Source organism: Gavia stellata, chromosome 28 (assembly GCF_030936135.1).
Source record: "Gavia stellata isolate bGavSte3 chromosome 28, bGavSte3.hap2, whole genome shotgun sequence".
NCBI lineage: Eukaryota > Metazoa > Chordata > Aves > Gaviiformes > Gaviidae > Gavia > Gavia stellata.
Genome location: NC_082621.1, coordinates 2,068,207 through 2,087,951, shown reverse-complemented (window position 1 = coordinate 2,087,951; position 19,745 = coordinate 2,068,207). Strand labels below are relative to the sequence as shown.

Below are 19,745 nucleotides of genomic sequence, written 5' to 3'. Positions count from 1 at the left end.
GGCGCGGTCGCCATGGCAACCGCGACTCCACCTGCCGCCGCGCGGCGCCGGGCCGCCAGGAGGGGGCGCGCGCTCCCGACGTGGGCGGGGTGGGGGGGGTGACGGGGGAATTGGGGGTGCAGTGGTGCAAAGGGGTGCGGGGGGGAATTGGGGGTGCAGTGGGTCAGGGATGGGTGCTGGAGGTGCAATGGGGCAAGGGAGTGCTGGGGGAATTGGGGGTGCAATGGGGCAAGGGGGTGCTGGGGGGGAATTGGGGGTGCTAGTGGGTCAGGGAAGGGTGCTGGGGGTGCAATAGGGCAGGGGTGGGTGCTGGGAGAATTGGGGGTGCAGTGGGGCAGGGGTGGGTGCTGAAGAATTGGGAGTGGAATAGGGTAGGGATGGGTGCTGGGGGAATTAGGGATGCAATGGGGCAACGGGGGTGCTGGGGGTGCAGTGGGACAAAGGGGTGCTGGGGAAAACTGGGGGTGCAATGGGGCAGGGGTGGGTGCTGGGGGGGAATTGGGGGTGCTAGTGGGTCAGGGATGGGTGCTGGGGGTGCAATGGGTCAGGGGTGGGTGCTGGGGGGAATTGGGGGTGCAATGGGGCAAGGGTGGGTGCTGACGAATTGGGGGTGCAAGGGGGTAGGGATGGCTGCTGGGGGGAAATTAGGGAGGCAGTGGTGCAAGGGGGGTGCTAGAGGTGCAAAGGGGGCAAGGCTGGGTGCTGGTGGCAATGAGGGTGCAATGTGGCAGTTGGAGCAGGTGTGGGTGCTGGGGGACAATGGGTGCAGGTGTGGGTGCTGGGGGCCAGGGGATGCAGGGTGGGACAGGCAGCCCAGCCCCCCAGGCCCAGCAGCTTTGCAGCGTTTGCCCCCCCCCCCCCCCCCCCGCACCCTGTCAGGGCCATAGAAGGTGGCTCAGGACGCGCTGTGGGGTGGGCACAGGCAGCATGGTGCACGCACACACGCATGCACATGTACACACACACATACATGTGTGCACACACACACATGTATGCACACGCACACCTGCGCACACACGCACACACAGGCATGCACAGGCAAACATGCGTGCACGTGCACACCTGTGCTTGCATGCACACGTGCATGCATGCGTGTGCACATGCATGCCTGTGCACGCACACACACGTGCACATGCACACACCATGCATGCACACGCACGCATGCATGCACACACACACGCATGCACACCTGTGCATGCACACACGCGCACGCACATGCATGCACATGCATACATGCATGCGCACACCCACCTGTGCACACACGCGCGCACACACACCCGTGCACACACGCATGAACACACACACCTGTGCATGCATGCGCACACACCCCTGTGCATACATGCACACATCCATGCACACACACACCTGTGCACGCACACCCGTGCATGCATGCACACCCTCCCACACCCACCCATAAGATGCTGCTGCAGCACAGGGTGCTGCCAGGCTCCCCCCACCCCACCCCAGCACCCGCAGGGCTTTGCAGCCCGTGCAGGAGCTGCACAAGCCCCAGTGCCACCCTGCATGCAGCGCCCAGGCTGCCCACCCACGAGGGCTTGCCACGGCCTTCGTCAACCCCCCCGGCTCCCCGGGACCCCGAATTCCCCAGGAGTTTTCCCTTCCTACAGTCACGCAGAAATGCATCAGCACGCGCTCCCCAAAAGGCTGGACAACTGCAAGCGCAACAAAAATAACTGGGATTTTGTACTATTCCTTTTAATCCGCGGGAGCTGAGTCTGAGCAGCTGTGGGCAGGAGCGGGGGGCACGAGCGGGGGGCTGCAGCAGCCCCGTGTTGCCGGAGCCGGGCATCCCGCCTGCCCCCCCGGCCCCCGCTGCACACCCAGCCCAAACTGCGGGCGCAATCGGCGCTTGTGAACCCCGGGAGCTGCGGAGCCAACGGCGCTGCAGAGCAGGGCCGAGTGCTGCTGGGAACAACCCACGCCAAAAACTGCTCCCTGCCTGCAGACCCAGCCCCACACACCCCCAGCCCCGAATTTCAGCCCCCCCAAGGTCCCCGACACAGCGGCACACCCCGCTGCAGAGCAGGGAAGCAGCCAAGACCCCTGCTTTATTCGGGGAAACTGAGGCACAAAGCCAGCTGCAGCAAACCAGCACCTCCCCAGCCTGCCTGCACGCCTGCCTGCACCCCTGCCTGCACCCCTGCCTGCACCCCTGCCTGCGGGATTGCTCCTGCCCTACACGACACCAATGCACCCCCCAGCCGGGCAGACGACGGCGATGCCGGCGGGGCCCCTTGGCGAGGCGGGAGAGAGCAGGGCCCGGCTTTGGGGGTCCGCACATCCGCGCTGGCTGTTCCTTATTTATTCCAAAGGCGGATTTATTCCGGGCAGCTGCAAATCTGCTGCTGTCAGGCAGCCACCGAGACGTTAACGCTCAGCTCCAGCCTTTTCCTTTTTTTTTTTTTCCCCTGCAGCAGAGCTGGACAAGCTTAAATCTGAGCTTTTATATACTTTTAGTTAGACCTGAGAGGCGCATGTTTCTGCTCCAGCTCCGCTGCGGTATTTAACCCCATGCTGCAGCTTACGAGCTGGCAGGCTTTAATTGCGATACAGCTGGCATGCATGCATTTAACTGGTTACGGGCAAGGGAGGGTTTGTAATCTTTTATTTTCTGGGGTTTATAATTTGCGTAAAACCGGCGTTCCCGGGTGGTACGCACCCCCTGAGCCCCATGCCGAAAAGCCCATCCAAAAGCAATGTGGGTAGTAGTGAGAAACAGGGAGGGGCGATGGGGTCACCCCCTTTAAACCATCATATTGTTATCTTTCTAAAGGTTCCTCACTTTCTAAACGTTCGCTGTCGGGCACCGTGGGGGTGGCCCCGGCTGAATCGCACGTCCCAGAGCATCCGATGCACAGAGGGCCAAGAAACCCCCTCCTGCCGGACTGACCCCAGCCCGGGGCAGGATTCGCCCCAAATGCAGACCCAAAGCCCAGCAGCCGAGGGGCTCCGCCGGCCACCTCGTCCCGATTCCCGTTCCTCTCTTTACTGTTAACGTGCCCATTTAACGCGTTCTCCCAGCTGGGTTTTAAATTAGCTGGCTGCCACCTTGGACTTCTCCGCAGATTTGCTAGCAGTCTGTTGGGTGTTGGTACAATTATTTGCCTGGGTTTTTTCTGCTCTGTTATATATACATATGATTAAAATTACTAGTGCGCTCGCTTTCCAATCCCCATGCAGGAGTACAATGGCGTTTTGCTGCAGGCTTTGCCACGCTGAAAGGGATGTTGACATTTATGGAACAGTTCTATTCACCTCTGATTTTGTAAACTCTCTCGTATGTAAGTTTTTAAAAAAAAAAAAAGAGAAAAAAAAACAAAATAGCAAAGCCTGTGATCTGAAATACCTGCCAGGCTCCCCTAGAATAGCAAAGCAAGTTTCAAACGTTTCAGGCAGGCCCAGAGTGTTGTGTCCCAATGTCATTTAAAGGTTGGCACCCGGGGTTTCCAGTGTTTCTAGTTTCATTTTCTCCCCGTTATTATTTACCGCCTGCAGGGAAAATGAAGAAAAAAGAAAAAAAGAAAAAAAAAAGATAAAAAAAATAGGATTTGGTTTGAGTTTTTTTCTTTCCCCCCCAATTGCAAACGGGTGATGCTTGCGGCTGGGCTGATGGATGGTGCTGTGCCCCTGCCCAGCACCCTGCCCGGGGCGGGAGGGACAGAGCCAGCCCGGGGCCGGGGCCCTGCGCAGCCACGCAGGAGAGCCCTCACCCCTCTGCAACCGAGCCCCAAAATGCCAGGAGGGGTTTCACCGGTGCCGAGAGATGCCCGGATCCTCCCAGTCCCACTGGGCACCCACGGCCCCGAGCAAGGGGGTTCAGAAATAAAGAGGATAAATCCAGAATCCAGACCATCTTTCACATTATAAAAAAATCCTCCAAAGCTCATCCGACCCCGAGTCAACAAGAGCTGGATTTTTTTATAGCTGCTGCTTATTAAAAAAAAAAAAAAGTCTTTAAATCATTGTAATAATAAGGGAAAAATTCCTAGTTATTTGCTGAGAAATATCACTCTACATCTAGAAATGTCACTGCTCCATCTCACCAGTGGCAGCGCAGGTAGGGACCGTGCACCGATGGGGATGGCAAAGCCACCATTGACAATTAGCCCTCAGCCACAATCCGGATGCTCGGCTGGTGCCAGTCACCACAGCAGGATTTGGCCGCCCTCCTTTGCATCCAGCCACAAGCATTCTGCAAGGGGCTGCAGAGTGGGGACCCCCCCTTGGTGCTCCCTGAAGCAGTGCCGCCGGGCGAGGGAGGGTGCAAGGCGGGCGGCAGCTCGGAGGAGGCAGCGATGCTGCTGCTGCCGTCTCGGCACGGGCGGCACGCCGAGGCCCTGCCAGTTTTCCTTACACAGCTGGATTTCTTTCCGCCGCGCTAGGTCTGGGAGCCGTCGCCTCCGTCCCTCGGGGAGGCGTCTAGTTGGAGATGATATAAGATTTCTTTCCAGCCACTTCCTCCAGCTGCTCTGCGCTCACCCTCCCCTGTGCCTTTTTATAAAAAGGTGGGGATTTATTGCTGCCCCGACAGCATCGCTGGGGCATCGCTGTTACCTGGCGGAGGAGCGGGCTGGGCTCCCCAGCACCCTGGGGTGCTGCCTGGCCCGGGGGGAACCCCTGGGCACCAGGGATGGATATTGTCCCCAGGGACCGTTCAGCCCTTGGGCTCTGCTCCTTTCAGCAAGGGTGCCCAGATGCGTCACCCGCCGCCCTCTCCAAGGACCGGTTGGTCCCTGGGGGAGGATTGAGTCCGCGGGGAACAGGCAACCAAGGGACGTCCCCGCGTGGACGTGGGTACCAAACCCTCGGTGCCCCTTGCCCGGCCGCATCCCGCACAGCACAGCAGCGCGTGCTGGGGCAAAGCCACAGCCCCTCGCTGCCTCTGCTCGTCCTGCCTCACAGTCCCCCGTGCTCACCAGCCTCCCTGGCACCTTGCCGGGCAGCCGGGGCGGAGATCTCTGCCCCAGGAGCTGCACCGAACCCCCCTGGCTCAGAGAGCATCCCCGTCCCGGTGCCTGTGCCGCTCAGGTCAGGGCCGGCCGTGGCTTTGCACCGATGTGCTCAACTGGGGGGGTCCGTAACACAGAGGAGAGCACTGGGGCTCGGTGGCCAGGCTGGGATTTAAGCCCGTGCTCAGAGCAGCAGCCTGCCCAAACAACGATTAGCGCTAAATCCTCACCCCCAGCACTACTGCACAGCCACCCAGGGACGGGCTGTGCCGGGGCACCACGGGCTGGCGCAGGGACGTGCCGCAGAGCTGCAGCCAGGCTGGGGGCGAGGGCTGGGGCGAAGCTTTGCCTGAGTAAACTATTTATTTAGGTCTTTTGTACCGTGCGGGCTATGGCAGGGAGCAACTGCTTCAGAGCTGGGGGGCTGCAGAGAGGTGGGGGGCCCGGACAAGGCTTGCAGGGCTGTGCGGTGCCAGGCACGCAGCAGGGTTTGCAGGGACACCATCCCGCGGGTCAGGCTGCCCCTTCCTGGGAGAAGTTGGGGTGTGCAGCCCAGCGGAAAGCCACCGAGACCTGGGCTGGGTGTCACCCCTCTGCGGGTCAAATCCAGGCGCCAGCTGCCCCTCATGGCCATCGCACCCACCCCTCTGCATGTCCTCTGCACCGAGAAACATCCCTCTCCTCCCCATGGCTGCCGACAGCCAGAGGGATCGAATCCACCCATATGGCAGGGTAAATCCGCCTGGGACCCCCCCCAGCCCTGGGGAGAGACGGGGGTGCCCCCCCCCCCAGGGCTGGAGGATGGTCCCCACCCCAGGGCTGCTGCAAGCAGCCACCCATTTTGTGCACAATCCAAGCCCCCGGTGAGCCTCTTCTCCTCTGGACAGCCCCAAAGGGCGAGCTAGGGTCCCCGTTCCCCCCACCCACCCCGAGAAGACGCCCCTTACCTGGTCCCGCATGCGCTCCTGCTGCCCCCGGAGCGCCAGCGCGTGCTGCGGGTACTTGTTCTTCAGGTGGTCCATGAAGGCATCCCGCTTGCGCTCCATCTCCGACTTCTGGAGGCCAGTGAGGGCCTCCAGGCTCTGGGCGGCGATGACGGTGTGCCGGCGCTCCGAGGTGTGCACCAGCCCTACGTTGGAGAAGCGCCGGGTGCCGTTGCCCAAGGTCCGGTATTCCCGTGGGTACTCGGCATCGTCCGCCGAGATCATGTGGGTGCTCGTCCTCTCGGGATCTGCACGGGGGGGAGAGCAGAGCGGGGTCAGGGCTGGCCCCACTGCTATGGGGCAGAGGTGGGATGCTAAGACTTGGGGATGGGGAGGGGGTTTTAAGCTAGAAGTGGTAGCTGAGCCTAACTGGGAGCGGGGCCATCCCTCAAAGGGATACAGCGGCGGGGTTGATGGGTGCAGGGTTTATCCCCCTGCGATGGCAGCTCCCAGGCGTGGGGCTGGTGGTGGCAGGAGGTGGATGGGGCAGGGGGCAGCAGGAGGGATAGAGGGGCTGGGACACCACCAAGACCACGACATTCAGACCAAAAGATGAATAAAACAGCATTGGGTCATTAAAATGGCACAGACAAGACACAGGAGCGAGGCACCGCTCCGGAGCACAGACAGACAGGGGGACACAGACACACGGACAAACCAAAAAGAAAATGAAATGCGGGCTAGGGAGGAGGGAGGCTCGTGTCTGTCCATCAGCGCCTGCACCGTGCTGCGGGCAGGACCCCCCATGCCCATGCCCTGCCAGAGACCCCCGCCGGAGGGTCAGCCCCCCATCCTGCTGCTGCTGCTCCCAGGAGCCGGCCCAGCCCTCGGGCACCAAACCCGGCACCACTGCCGGGCATCGCGGGGATGCTCTGCCCCGTCCCAGCCCTCTCGCAGAGCTCACCCCATCCCGGCAGGCAGCGAGCGCAGGCAGCGGGGCGGGCGGGCGGTCACGCGTGCAGTGAGGCGTAAGGGACTCGTCCCTTCGCTAACAATTCATTAGCTGCACGCTGTGATTTTAATTTCCAGGGAAGTTGTGCTGAGCGCGCACAATGCGAGTGGTAATGAATGCCTGGAAGTTCCCGCACGCTGCCAGCGCCTGGCACCTCCTCGGTGGCTGCAGGATGAGGCCACCCCACGGCCCCCAGCCCCTGCCCAGCCCCACGCCCACTGCAGAGCAGCCCCAGGGCACCGGCCCCCACCCCAAGAAGCCACTTTTGAGGTCTCGTGCCATCTGAGCCTGTGACACACAGCCCTGGGCTGGTCCCGGCTGCCACTGCCGTGCCTGCGACGAGGCCACGAGCTGTCTTTGCTGCCGCTAACTAGTTTGGCAACCTGCAGCATGTGTGTTGCAGGGATTCACCGCGTTAAGGCTTTCCTTTTTCGCTCACCATTTAACCTTGATCCATTATTCATCTCCCTCCTTGTCCTTTTTTTCCCCTCCCTTCCTTCCCAAGCTCCTGTTAAGCAAATCATAAAGGGTTTTTCCTTTTCCCTTAATTATTTATCAGCCCAACATATTAGCTTTATAACAACTGATTGTGTTATTAATGTAGGACAGGGCTACAGACATAACTCCTCTGCTCAAGGTCATACAAGGGGTTTGCTATGAGCCAGGCGGGGACACCACGCTCTCAGCAAATGCCATGGGGACATCCTTACCCCCCCCAAAGCTTGATCTCCACTTTCCACCTCCAAAAAAGAATCGGTCCAGCTCCCTTCCTCCACGGCTCCACCACCAAGCATGACCTCAGCCAGGGGACCGTCACCCCCATACCCAGAAGACGGTGGCAGAATTTGAGCGAGAAGCTGAAGCTCCGGGTCCCTCCCCACCTCACCGCTTCGCTCAGCCGGGTCCCCACGTCACCACTGCACAGGGGAGGTCATGGCTGCGCGTCTGCCACGTGGAAAATGCTGCGAGATCCCCCAGGGAAAGTGGCACAGGAGACATGTCAGAGGGGACACCTCGGTCCTTCTGCAGAGGAGAAGGCAGAGGGGTGCGGGACGGAGAGTATCGTCCCAGGGTCCCCAGGCACGACCGGCTGAGGAGCCTCTGCTAAACCCCAGCACTGATGGGAAATGCGGACGGAGTAATTTCTCCTGTACCACCCTGCTGAGCCCCAGGAACTGCCTTCCCACCTCTCCTCTCACGTAACAGCCCCCCGTAACACACGCTTCTCGCCGCAGGTTTGCTGCTACCAGGCAGAAAACTCCTTCCTGCCCTTGGCCCGTCGCTCAAGCGCTTGCTCTATGGCGGCAAAGCAGCAGAGATGCACTGGGGGCTGCATCCAGCACCCATCCCAGCCCCAGCACCGGGTGCCCATTGGCAGTGCCCTGGAGCATCCTCGGGAGCAGCCAGGGAGCTCTCAGCTCGGGGGGGAGTGGGACCCCGGGCATCCCCCGGCACAGGCAACGTGCCCAGCATGGCCCATCCCCGCCAAACCAGCCCCCCTGCAAGCGCCAGATCCTGAATGCCACTGAGACTCCCAGCCTTGTCGTGTCCCACCGGAATGGCATGTCTGGGAAGGCTCTGAAGGGGCACCCTGAAAGCCCCCAGCTGCGGCAGTGGCAGGGCTGGGAGGAAGGTGCTGCAGCTCCTTGCCCTCGCTGGGGAGAGCTGCAGCGCAGCAGCGAGGAGGCCATGAGCAGAGGAAGGTGCAGGGACAGGGGCTTGGGGGGTGCGAGAGGGGCTGGTTCCCTGCAGCCGCCTCCCCAGTGCCTCCACCAGCCCCGGGGTTCAGCAGCCCTGGGCTGAGGCCGTGTTCCCGGCTCCTTCCCACCCTCCTCCTCCTTCCGCTGCCGAGCTGCACATCAGCATGCAGCTCCCCGCTCCCTAATTACATGCTCCGAGAGTGGAACGCGCCAGCTCGCTGTCTCTCTGCCGACTACTAAAAAGGATGATTTGAAAAGCCCTGCACAATCTGCACAGGGGTCAGAGCAAAGCTGGATGCTGTCGGGGGCTCTTCCACCCCCGGCTGTGCCGCATCCGCTTCCGCATCCCTCATCGGGCTCCAGAGCAAGCGGCGGGGAGGCAGCCCCAGCACCATGAATCCCGCGATCCACGAACCCCACTAAGGCGAGAGGAGCAAAAGCTGCCACAGATACGCGTGTACCTGTCCCCACATCGGCCACCTTTCCCTCCAGATATCCCAGCCCGGAGCGGACAGACACCATTTGATAAGGGAACAGCCAACGACTGGGGCACAGGGGCTCCTTTGGAAAGAAACCTTAAACCATCCATGCTCTTTTGTGCTCCCCTGGCACTATGCATGGAAAGGGGGTGTCAGTCCTTCCCCCCTGCCCTCACCCCAAGGCGATAATTACATCCTGCCACCCAAAATCCCCCCACCGAGTTGTTTCTCTTCCTCCCGTGCAGGGATGCTGGAGCAGTGGTACCCACACATGGGCTGCCCCACTGCCAGCAATGGCAGCAGCAGATCCCTGGGAAGTGCTTCCCGGGGCTGCTTCCAAGTAGGTCACTGGGGTGGGAGAGCTAGTGGCCGGAGCCTGCCCAGTGTCCCCATCTTGGCACCGCCCCAGCCCAGCCAAGCGGGGTCCCCCTCCGGGACACGTCCCCCGCACAGGGACCATCCCATCGCTTACCCGCGGGTGCAGGACAGCTTCCACGGTGGCCGGCAAACCGCTTTGGCGGGACGGGGGAGGCAGCCCCCAGGTCTCCGGGGGCTGAAGGCGGCTCCTTGGCCAGGCGCAGGGCTCCCACAGCAGCCAAAATCCCACGGTAAATCCTGGCAAGCCCCTCTCCGAGCAGCGGGGGGTTAAGGGAGCGCGAGTCTCTTTGCCGATTCATCCATCCATCTTCCTTACCTGCCGGCAGAGGTGTCACCCGTGCCGGGGCCACAGCCCAGGCTCCTAGCAGGATGCCGACATCACCTCCTTCCCGGGAGAGCGGCGGCACCAGAACCCGACCCTGCTTTGGGTGATGCTCTTCAGGACCCGCGCTTTGCAGCCCGAGTAGCTCTCCACCAGCTCCCTGCTCCCTCGCCGGGAGACGGGGGCGGGAGAGGCCCCCAAAACCCTGCCCCGTGCTGCGGGCGCTGCCCGGCGAGAGCCACGCCAGGTCAGAGCGGCCGCGGGGTCAGCGGCACGGTCCGCTCGGATCCCCCCCGCCAGCAGCTTGGCAGGGCTTTATCATAAAGACGATCTTTCAAACACAGTTTATTACTGCAGTTTCATAAATCTTCATGAGGCAGCAAGGCTCACGCGGGCCGTGAAAGCAATGGCAGTTAGCGGAGCATGAAAAATAGTCCAAGAAAGCAATTGTACAAAAAGGGGCGAGGGGAGGGGAAGGAGAGAGTACATTTGGGGAGAAAGGGAGGCGAAAGAATAGAAGCCCCTCGGAGCGATGCGGCTCCCACGCGCCCAGCCATTAAGGCAGCGGGAAGAGCGGGACGCGCTCGCCTTCCTCCCGAAGGCTGCGGCTGCCGCACTGCCAGCCCGCTGCATGCACAGCACCCGAGGAGGCTGCTCAGCGCCCAGAGCCCCGCTCGGCACTAACCCCTTCCCTGCCACGCTGCTGCCAGGCCCGGGTGGACAGGAGGGAGAGCTGGGAAAGGCAGGGAGAACCTGCACGGCTTCTGCTCCAGCTGCACTTAATTCCTGTTGTGCTGAGCAGCCCACCCCAGAAATACCCTCCCCTGCCTGAGCCAGGACCTGTGGGGGTAAAGGGACCTTCAGAGGCATTGCTGCCCAGGGGCTGGCCCTGGCTCAGCCACGCTCTGCTTGCACTCATTTCGGGATGGGGGCATGGTGGCCAGGCGCCCTCCGGGACCAGCCTCAAGCTCCCATCTGACCCCCACGAAGGGGCCAGCAAACACAGCCAAAAAGCTCTGGGAGCTGCATAGCTGCCGGTGTTCTCCTACCGAAGCCATGCCCAGCTGACGTGCCGGGGGGGACATAAGCGCCCTTCGCCCACACCGCCGCCACGTGCCGAACGGGTCCAACCATCACCAGCGCTTTACACAGCCAGATCTGGTGGTTTAAAATCAGTCTGCAGAGAAGTGCATCCTTTGGGCTGAGTCCATCAGCTACGGGTGCCCCTGTCCGGTGGGATACCGGGAGCGGGACAGACCTGGGGTCCATCCCAGCACCTGATGTTGAGGTGAGAGCGTCTGCACGCCCTCCCCGTGCCTCACGCAGCACAGGGAGAGCAATACGGGGAGTGAAAGCTGACAGGCGGCTGGGCTGGAGCTTCCCTGCCATCCTCTTGCTCCCGGGCTGATGGAGACCCGGCATTGAACCGCCTGGGAAAAGCCAGGCGATGCCAAGGCCGCCCACGAGGAACCATTAACATCCATCCCAGCACAAACCTTCCCCATGCCCATGCTATGCCTGGCAGCCCCCCGGGAAGTGGGGGATGCAGCTCTCCCACCTCCTCTCCCCATCCCCGAGGGTCCCTCCCTGCAGCACCAAGCTGCGCCTTCCCCCGGGCTCAGCAGCAGGCAGCGGGCTCCCCACCGTGCCTTTCACTCCCAAATTCAAGTGGAACCAGGGAAAATAAAACACCACCCACCGACCGTTTCATCGGGAACTTCCCAGCAGGGTTAGCGCAGACCCCACGGCCCCACTCCACCGGCCCCGCGGCCAGGACACCGCTGGGCTCCTCGAAGGCGGGCAGGGGCACGGTGCCCATGTGCAGTGGCAGTCCGGATGTGACCCTGCAGACCTGGCCCTGCCTGTCCCCAGCCGCTACGTGCCCTGGACGCTGTCTGCACCCTGCCTGCACCCTGCTAGTGCCAGCCCTGCCGATGCTGCTGGAGCTGCACAGCGATGAGGAGCCGGCCCAAAGCCATGCGCTGCGTTGGTGCGCACTGGTTGCTCCTCGGCTGGAGCTCGGGGCGGTCCAGCTGGCATCTCTCTGCGACGCTGCCCTGACAAGCAGCTCCTTTACTTTGGAAGCAGAGAAACAACCGGATAAATTCCCATGTCATTGTCAAAACCCAAACTGAAGGAGAAATCCCATCTGGCTAGCCCTGTCAAAAGCGGCAGCTACTTCGCACCTCGCCGGGTGTTATCGCACCCACGAGTGCACATGGAAATGGGAGACAAGTTCACCTCCTAACTCCCATGGACGCAGCACCAAGCACAGGGCCAGCATGCCCGGCTGCTCATTTTGTGCTCAGGGTCAGGTCCAGCACCCGCCCGCCCAGAGCCCCATCCCCACACCGCTCCTTCGAGCTAGGTACGTGAGCCAGGCTGGCCCCCGTGCTGTCACCCAGGGAAAGGGGACCTGACACCCCAAGGAGCCTTCCAGCCTTGCCCCCCTCAGCCTGCAGCTCCCCTGTGGTTGCTTTTGCAGGCAGGGCTCCCTGCCACCACGCTGCCTGTCCCCTGCCCGCTCACAGCACGGGCATCCCACTGCAGCAGCAGAAAAGCACGAGCTGGGTCCTGTCCTTCCTCGCCTCCTTCCTTCTCCTCGCACTGTCTCCTCGGCTCAGCATCTCCCCAGGATCTCCTGCCAGCTCCAAGCTGGGGGCTATTCCTACCCTCGCCCGAGAAGACCGTGCAGGTCAGGAGGTGGCTGTGACACTGAAGAGCGAGAGCCCGGTGGGGTGGGCTCTGCTGACAAGACAATCGGGGGGGCTGTAAGTGGATAAACCTTGTGTGACGGATCACACGGCAGCTAAGCGGCTCCGCTTTCACCTTGTGGCACCGAGCTCAGCAGCTGGTAGAGCTGCAAATGCCGGGGTGAGCTCCGGGGCTCCCGGATGGAGCGGACTCCTCTCCTCCGGTGGCAGGGGCTGGGTCACGTCGGACACCTGCGGCAGCACAGATGTGACCTGACCTGTGCCATGGGGCCAGTAAGCAGAGCTCGGTAGCATTGGGGGATGCTCCGGAGGCAGCCGGTGGGTGGGAATGCACCCATCGCCCTGCGGGAAGGGCAGCATCCAAGTGAGGGTTTCTCCCCCCTTGTCGCGGCCCCCCCAGACAGCCCGGCGGTGGGAAGCATCGATCCCCGCTGCAGCGGGAGGCAGAAAGGAGCTGCCCTCCCTTAGGCAAGGGAAAACAAGACAGATGTCAGGCGAGCTTGTGGAGGGCAAGGCGGCGCAGGAAGGGTGGCTCACAGCTGGGAGAGCCGGGGCAAATCCTTCCCCTGCCATCAGCTTCCTCCCCGACCTTTGGCAGGAGGCCGAAGCCGGCGGCATCCTGTGCACATGGAGAGCATCCCTGCCCGGGGCAGAGCCTTCCCCGCCGGGGACCGGAGGAGAAAGGAGCCCCGCGTGCCCTGGCAAGAGGCTGCATCCTCAGCTGGCGGGGATGGCACAGTGGCTGGGGAGATGCCAGCAGCTCGGGGACGCCAGATAAAAATAAAGGAGAGGAGAGGATGGAAGGGGCCAGGCTCTTCACAGCATAAACACAAGCCACATTGTGGTCTCGTCTCCCACCCACGCGGCAGCAGCGATTTGAGGCGGTGAAGCCGGCAGCCTGGCAACTGGGATGGGAATAGCCTGGGCACCGCCAGCCAGGTCCGAGCCTGGGGATCCCCCGTGGTCCCAGACAGGAGAGGGAAACTGAGGCACGGAGCTGGGGGAGTGCATGGGCCCAGTTGCAGGTGGGGATGCTGAGATGCGAGGGGGTCGAACCCAGCGTTGGAGGAGGGGGAAAGCATACGCAGAGCCACGTGCCGCCTTTGAGCCCAGCACGGTGCCCTCGCTGGATCAGTATTTAGCATCTCCCAAAAGGACCCGGAGCTTTCCCAGCATCTTGGCAGCGCCCGCTGACTCCCACCACCACGCTGAGACAGGCGAGCGCAGCGTCTGCCTCCGTGCAGGGCGTGCGTGGACGCGGGGCAGTGACTCACCCGCAGTCATGCAGCGAAGCGGAGCCAAGCCTCGCTGCGAAGCCAGGTCCCCCCTCGTGCTTGGCCTGGGGGGAGAAGCCTTCGGGATGAGCCTGGGTCGGCAGCGGGACCTGGGTCCCCGGAGCCCCCCATCACCTGCAGAGCTGAGGTCTCCATCCCCCGTTTCCCTGCAGGCAGGTGAATTTGTGCTGCTCTGGGAACCCCCCCTGCCCCGTGAGTCTCCGTGGAGGATTCCCAGCACTGACCAGTGCCGCAATTCAGGAACAGCCCCAGAGACGCAGCCCCCCCCCACCGCAGTGCTGCAAAGCCGGGTCGCAGTAGGGGTCCCGGGCGCTCCCGCCCTGAGCTGCTCAGGCAAATTGCTCGGGAAATCAATTCCAATCTATCAGGCATCAGGAAAGCGATAAACTGCCCCTCAAGACACCGAATCGATGGTTCCTCTTAGCCCGGAGCAGAGGGAGGGAGATAGGGAGAGGGGCTGCGTGGGAGGACAGGGAGCGGGGGGGGGTGATGGTGGGGGGCCAGGGTCCCGCTGCAAGCGAGAGCTGGGTCCAGTTGGAAGGAAACAGCCCCAAAACCAGCTCTCAATGTGGCAAAGGGCAGAGAAGATGCATACCCATGTGCTGGGTGGAACTGCCCCAGCGAGGGAGAGCTGGGAAAAGCTTGGGAGAGTGGCTGCCGGCCCCTGGGAGCGGGAGGCTCAGGCTCCAGCCTTCACCCGTAACCCGCGGCTGCACGTATTTGCTCGGTTGAAGGCAGGACCTCATCTGAGCCCACGATCAGGGCTTTGGATTCGTTTCTTATTCTCATCTCTCTGCAAGCAGAGCAAGAGGGCAGAGGCGTGGGGAGGGCATGGAGCTGGCTGGGGGCAAGGCGGGGGGGCAGCAGAGAGGAGGAGGAGGAGGGTGGGCTGGAGGGGACACATAGCGAGATCAAAAATCAATTCCCGACAGGACCATTTCTTCCTCTAATGAGACACCGAGAGAAATCACTAAACAGAGCAAGGCCACCGCGATTGCTTCCATGACAGGAGAAACGCGAAGGAGCAGCGTGGTCCGGCAGCGGGAAGGGGGTTCCGTCGGCAGGACCCTCCAGCCCGGCCCACGGCCACAGGCAACTGGGACATTAAAGCCGAGAGCCGGCCACGAGACCGTTTGCAGGCTGTGTCCTGCCCTTGGGGACAGCCACGAGGGATGCCCGCCGGCAGCCCAGGCATTACCCCACTGGCTTGGAAACAGAAGCAAGCTTTGCTTCGGAGAGCTTGCAATCAAAGGCAGAGACAAAATGCAACAAGTCAATGAAGAGGAAGGCTAAAGGATGAAAAAAAAAGCTCCTGTGCAGGGGAAAGCATGTGGGCAGAGCGGGCAATGCCCTGCCCAGCACACAGCGATGCACCGCACCAGCGCTGCAGTTCTGCTAAATGCATTTGGTGCAATTTTTCAAGGAAGCTAATCACCACTTCTCATCTCCTGCCATTAGCGCAGTCATGCTAACCGCTCGCTTGCCAGCGGGAGGCCGAAACCGCCTGGCAGGAGCTTCAACTATGTGCTGCACCTCGTCAAAAGCAAATTTATCTGAAAGAGCATAGCAGGGCTGAGGGGGGGAACCACCTTTCTGGCATCCCTGCTGGGAGGGGGGCTCGCAAGAAGGCCACTAAGGGAAGAACTCAAGCCAGACCCATGGCTTTTCCAGCCCTTGCCCTGCAGCCTGGGATTAGAGCCTCAGGCTGGTAGAGCAAAGCGCTCAGCTCCATGAGAAAGTGCCCAGGAGGGGGTTTTTCCCCGGCTCAGCACGTCGGGGGCCGCAGCGATGCCGGCTGCTGCAGGGAGAGCCCCGCCGCGCTCAGCCCGGCACAACACTTGGCCCGTCTCTACCTTGGCACAGGGGGACCCAACTCTTTCGAAGACTTGGCTCTCGCTGCCGTCGCAACGTGCTTGGACGCACAGCCCGGAGCTCGGCAGGTCTGGCCACAGCACCGAGCCCTGCTCCCGCAGGCTCCCACAGCCTCCAGGCAGGAACTGGGGGGGCACCGCCTTTTTGGGTGACTCCCGCCAGGAGATGGGGTGATGCTACGCCCCGGCAGCGGCGGGGGAGAGGCTGGAAGAAGCAGTTTTGGTGTTAGAGGGGCTCAGGAGCCCAGGAACACTCCAAATGGGGTGCGGAGAACAGACCCTATTTATAAGCACACAGGTAGCACGTAGGTGGTTGGTCACAGCCTGCTGTGCCAGCCTGGTTAGTCACAGCTAGTTAAAAATCAAAAACGCTGAAAAAAATTGCTCAGATCCATGGCTAAAGCCTCTTAAGCTGCAGGAAAGCGCACTCACAATTTGAAAACAAGGGGTAAGATCCAACGGGGCTTCGCTATCAGCCTGATCAGAGACCCTGGGTGCACAGACCGTGGCACGGGGATGCTGCTGGGACATGTCCCCCCCATCTGCAGTGCACGAGGACACTGAGGTCCCCAGTCCCCGCAGGGCTCCCTGTCTGGCACTGCCTCCCCCCCCGATACCTCCTACCTCAGCGCAGGGTGCTGCGGGTGACACCAGGACAAGGCCACCGCCCCGTCCCTAGAGACAGATGCCATCCCTCCCGTCCCTGCCGGTGCTTGCAACCCTCGTGCTGCCTCCTGCCCTTCCTAACGCCCGCCGGGGCACGTCGCACCAGCCCCTCCACCCCACAGCCCGTCCACCAGCGCCAGTCAGAATCTGTCCAGGCAGGGAGGTTTATTCAAGCAAAAGGAGGGCAGCGGCAGCTGCCTGCAGCCCTGCCTGCCTCCTCCCACCAGCACCGGGCATCCAGCCCAGCCCGCGCCATCGCCTGCCGGGGCAGAGCCCACCTGCGTGGGGCTGGGACCCTTCCCGAGGAGCTAACATCGCCCGGTGCCTCCGGACCCCGCGTCCCCCTCCACGTCCTCTGCCAGTCCATACCCACGAGCAACGGAGTCAGCCTGTAGTCCCCGGGCTCGGAGGGTCTCTCCTGCTCCCGCAGCCTCGGCATGGCTCTGGGGGAAGCGCCAAAGGGATGCTTTGCCCAGCGAGGAAGCATGGTCGCACCCAGGCAGGCGAGAGGAACCAGGAGACGGCTCGGAGCACGGCTCCAAAATCTGTGCGACAAACACATGCATCTTATCGCATATGTTTTAACCAAATTAAATATGGTTTTACTAATCACTTGGCATTTAAAGCAACACGCCATCTCTGTCACGTTAAATCTAAGGAGACATATCGCGTTGCATTAGCTGTTTATGTTAATTAAATACAGAATCGGTTCATTATTAAACATGTATGCAGCGAAAGTGAGCAGCTAGGTGGATTGTTACCGACCTTATTACATGGCACTGACCTCGAGGAAGCCTGCGCGCAGCGATCGGTGGGCGCTCAACCGCGCGCGACTGCCGCCTTACATCCAGAGCCAAATCCTCCGCGCAGGGAAGCGGAGCTGGAGCGGTGCCGGTGCACGGGGCGGATGGATGCAGGAGCTCCCGAGCTGGCCGTCTGCTGCCACCCAGCTCCCGGTGCCCGTCGGTCCCCGCTCCTGTCCCCGAGCTAGCGAGGGGTGCACGGCCGGCGGGCAGGCGGTGGGGCTGTCTCCATGGCTGACAGTCGCCGCCCCAGTTTCTCTGCCAGCGGCCATCGCATCCTCCCGGCTCCAAGCCAGCACTTTCGCTCACATCCTTTCCCTACCCCGGCAACTTTTCCCTCCTGCCCAGTTTTATTCTTCCGCTCCGCGCGGACGTCTGCCTCTCTTGCTCTCCTTTCTGGCTCAGGCGGTTCAGAGCTCCCCGTGGGTCTCTGGGTATTATTTTTTTCTTCCTTTTGAAATGTCAGTGTGCCCCCTCAAACACATCACATGGGCTGGGAGCCAGGAGCCAGTGCACAGCCATGCACAGCCGTCAGCGCCTGCAGATTGCCGCGCTGCCCCCTCCCTGCCCTGCCAAAGCAAGGGCCCGCCGGCAGCGTGCCGCGGGCTGCCGGCGTGCCGCGGGCTGCCGGTGCTGCTCATGGAGCCCTTCTTACGCTCCCACCACTCCCCCAGCCCCGGGTGCAAGCCTGGAGGGTGCATGTGTACAGGGGACCAGGGCTGCTCGGTGCTGGGGAGACGAGAGCCTGTTTGCCTCCCCAGTGCTGCCGAGCTGCCCACTGAGCTTCTGCAGAGGTCTTGTCCCCGGGACACGATGCTGGATCCGGCCCTTGACCACGCTGAGCCAAGTCAGGGCACAACGTGCTGCTGGATGGGTCTTGTACGGGTTGAGTGACCCTTCCCGACGCTGCCCAGAAACCTCCTCGACTGGGCTGGCCCTGGCAGGGGCTGACGAGGTTACCCCGAAGAAATAAGGAAAAGGCAGCAAAGACCTGAGAGATGCCAGAGGCATAAGCCAGCTCCTCTTGGTCCATCCAAGCTAATCAAGACCATCGCTGTGCCCGCATTTCGGGGTGTGTTTGCACGCCTCTTCCCCCAAGCTGCTGGGGAGATGCTGATCCAGCCAGAGGTAACCCAAAACTCAGTCTTTCCCCAACCCAAGGCAGTCCTGCAGGGCCATGACCCCCCCAGCAGGGCCCTGACCTGTCCTGCAAGGATCCCCTCCAGCCCAGCTGCCACCGAGCAGCACCCAAACACTGATGCAATGCAATTAAGAGCAAACCCCAGCAGCCCCCCAGGCAACAGCAATGCCAGTAGCACCCCAAAACCACATACACTGACTTACGTGCACCCTGGCCTGCAGTCACAATTACAGGAGAGCCAAGAGCTGCATTTCTACCTGCCCAAAGTATTAAATATCCAGCTGAAAGAACCGTGGCCTCAGCATTGCTCTGAGAAACCCAATTTGCACAGATTTAAAAACCCACCAAAGGGCAGTTTGCTGATCAACTAGATGGAAGCCAATTACACCACCTTGCTTGGAGAAAAAAACCACTCACCTGCTCAGGAGTCGGCTCTGCTGCCTGCACGCTGCCTGTCGGCACCGGGAGCTTCTCTGACATCTGTGGCAGAGCAATCCCAGCTAACAGCTACGACAGCGTGTGCTCTGCCCAGCTCCGGTCTCCTGCACCAGAGAGCCCCACCTGCCTCGCTCCTTCCCACCTTTCCAGGTCTCCCCTCTCTTTTCCAGTGCTGGGAAGAGGCTTTGCGAACTCACCCCTTTTTCCTCCGTCCCCTATTCCCGGTGTTTCTCCCCAGCCAGCCTGCCCTGCTGCACCAGCTCATTGTCGCGTGCTAAAGGTTATCTCATGGACTTACGACTCGAGTCTCGAAACCGCAGCCCAGACAGCCCCGGGTGGGAAGGGTTGTAGAACCCAGGAAACCTCACGCCAAAGACCTGGAGGTAGGCTTTAGCCCCATTTTGCAGATGGGGAAACTGAGGCATAGACGGGGAACACACACAGGAGCGCTCCTGGCTCAGAGCCCAGTGGTGGCAGGGCAAGAACAGAGAAACTCGGGAGCGCTGAGCTCCTGGCTGGAGCCCTTCCAGGCTCTCGAACAGCCGCAGCCGTGAGTCACGGCTGGCACAGGCAGGCAGGATTCATCGCGCGCCCTGCCATGACGACCCCCCCAAAAAAAATCGTGCTCCTCTTTGCTGAGCATTTCTAGAGAGCACTGAGTGAGGGGGCTGGCCTGGCTCCCGCACACCACATGCATAGGGTGGGCTTCTTCCCCTCCCTCCCTTAGTTTGGGACCAAGGGTGTCTCTCCCTCTGCATTTATATTGTGACTATATTATCTGCAGCCCGTGTGTTATTTGTATTGGCGCACCAGCTGTGCTGACTGTGCTGGGCCAATGCCATGGGGAAGAGGTAGGACTTGCTCCAAAGAGCTTTGAGTCAACATGGGCAATGCAGCTGGGAGGTGAGAGGCAAGGAGACGTGACCAAGGGCAAACGGCAGGTCAGTGGCAGGGCTGGGAAGCTTGCCCAGCCCTCCTGGGTGCCAGGACCCAGAGCAGCAGGGAAAAACACACTGTGCTCCCTGCCACAGGG

The 19,745-nt window shown here is 61.7% G+C and overlaps 1 protein-coding gene across 1 annotated transcript in view; it reads right to left on the bottom strand.

The window, feature by feature from the left end:
- Positions 1 to 16,817, bottom strand: part of SRCIN1 (SRC kinase signaling inhibitor 1) — a 57,437-nt gene extending 40,620 nt beyond the window's left edge. The window contains exons 1-2 of the mRNA XM_059830328.1: positions 16,700 to 16,817; positions 5,918 to 6,201 (exon numbers count right to left, since the gene is read on the bottom strand). Of these exons, the coding sequence (XP_059686311.1) occupies positions 5,918 to 6,201; positions 16,700 to 16,817 (402 nt within the window). The remainder of the gene's footprint in view (positions 1 to 5,917; positions 6,202 to 16,699) is intronic.
- Positions 16,818 to 19,745: the final 2,928 nt, after the last annotated feature.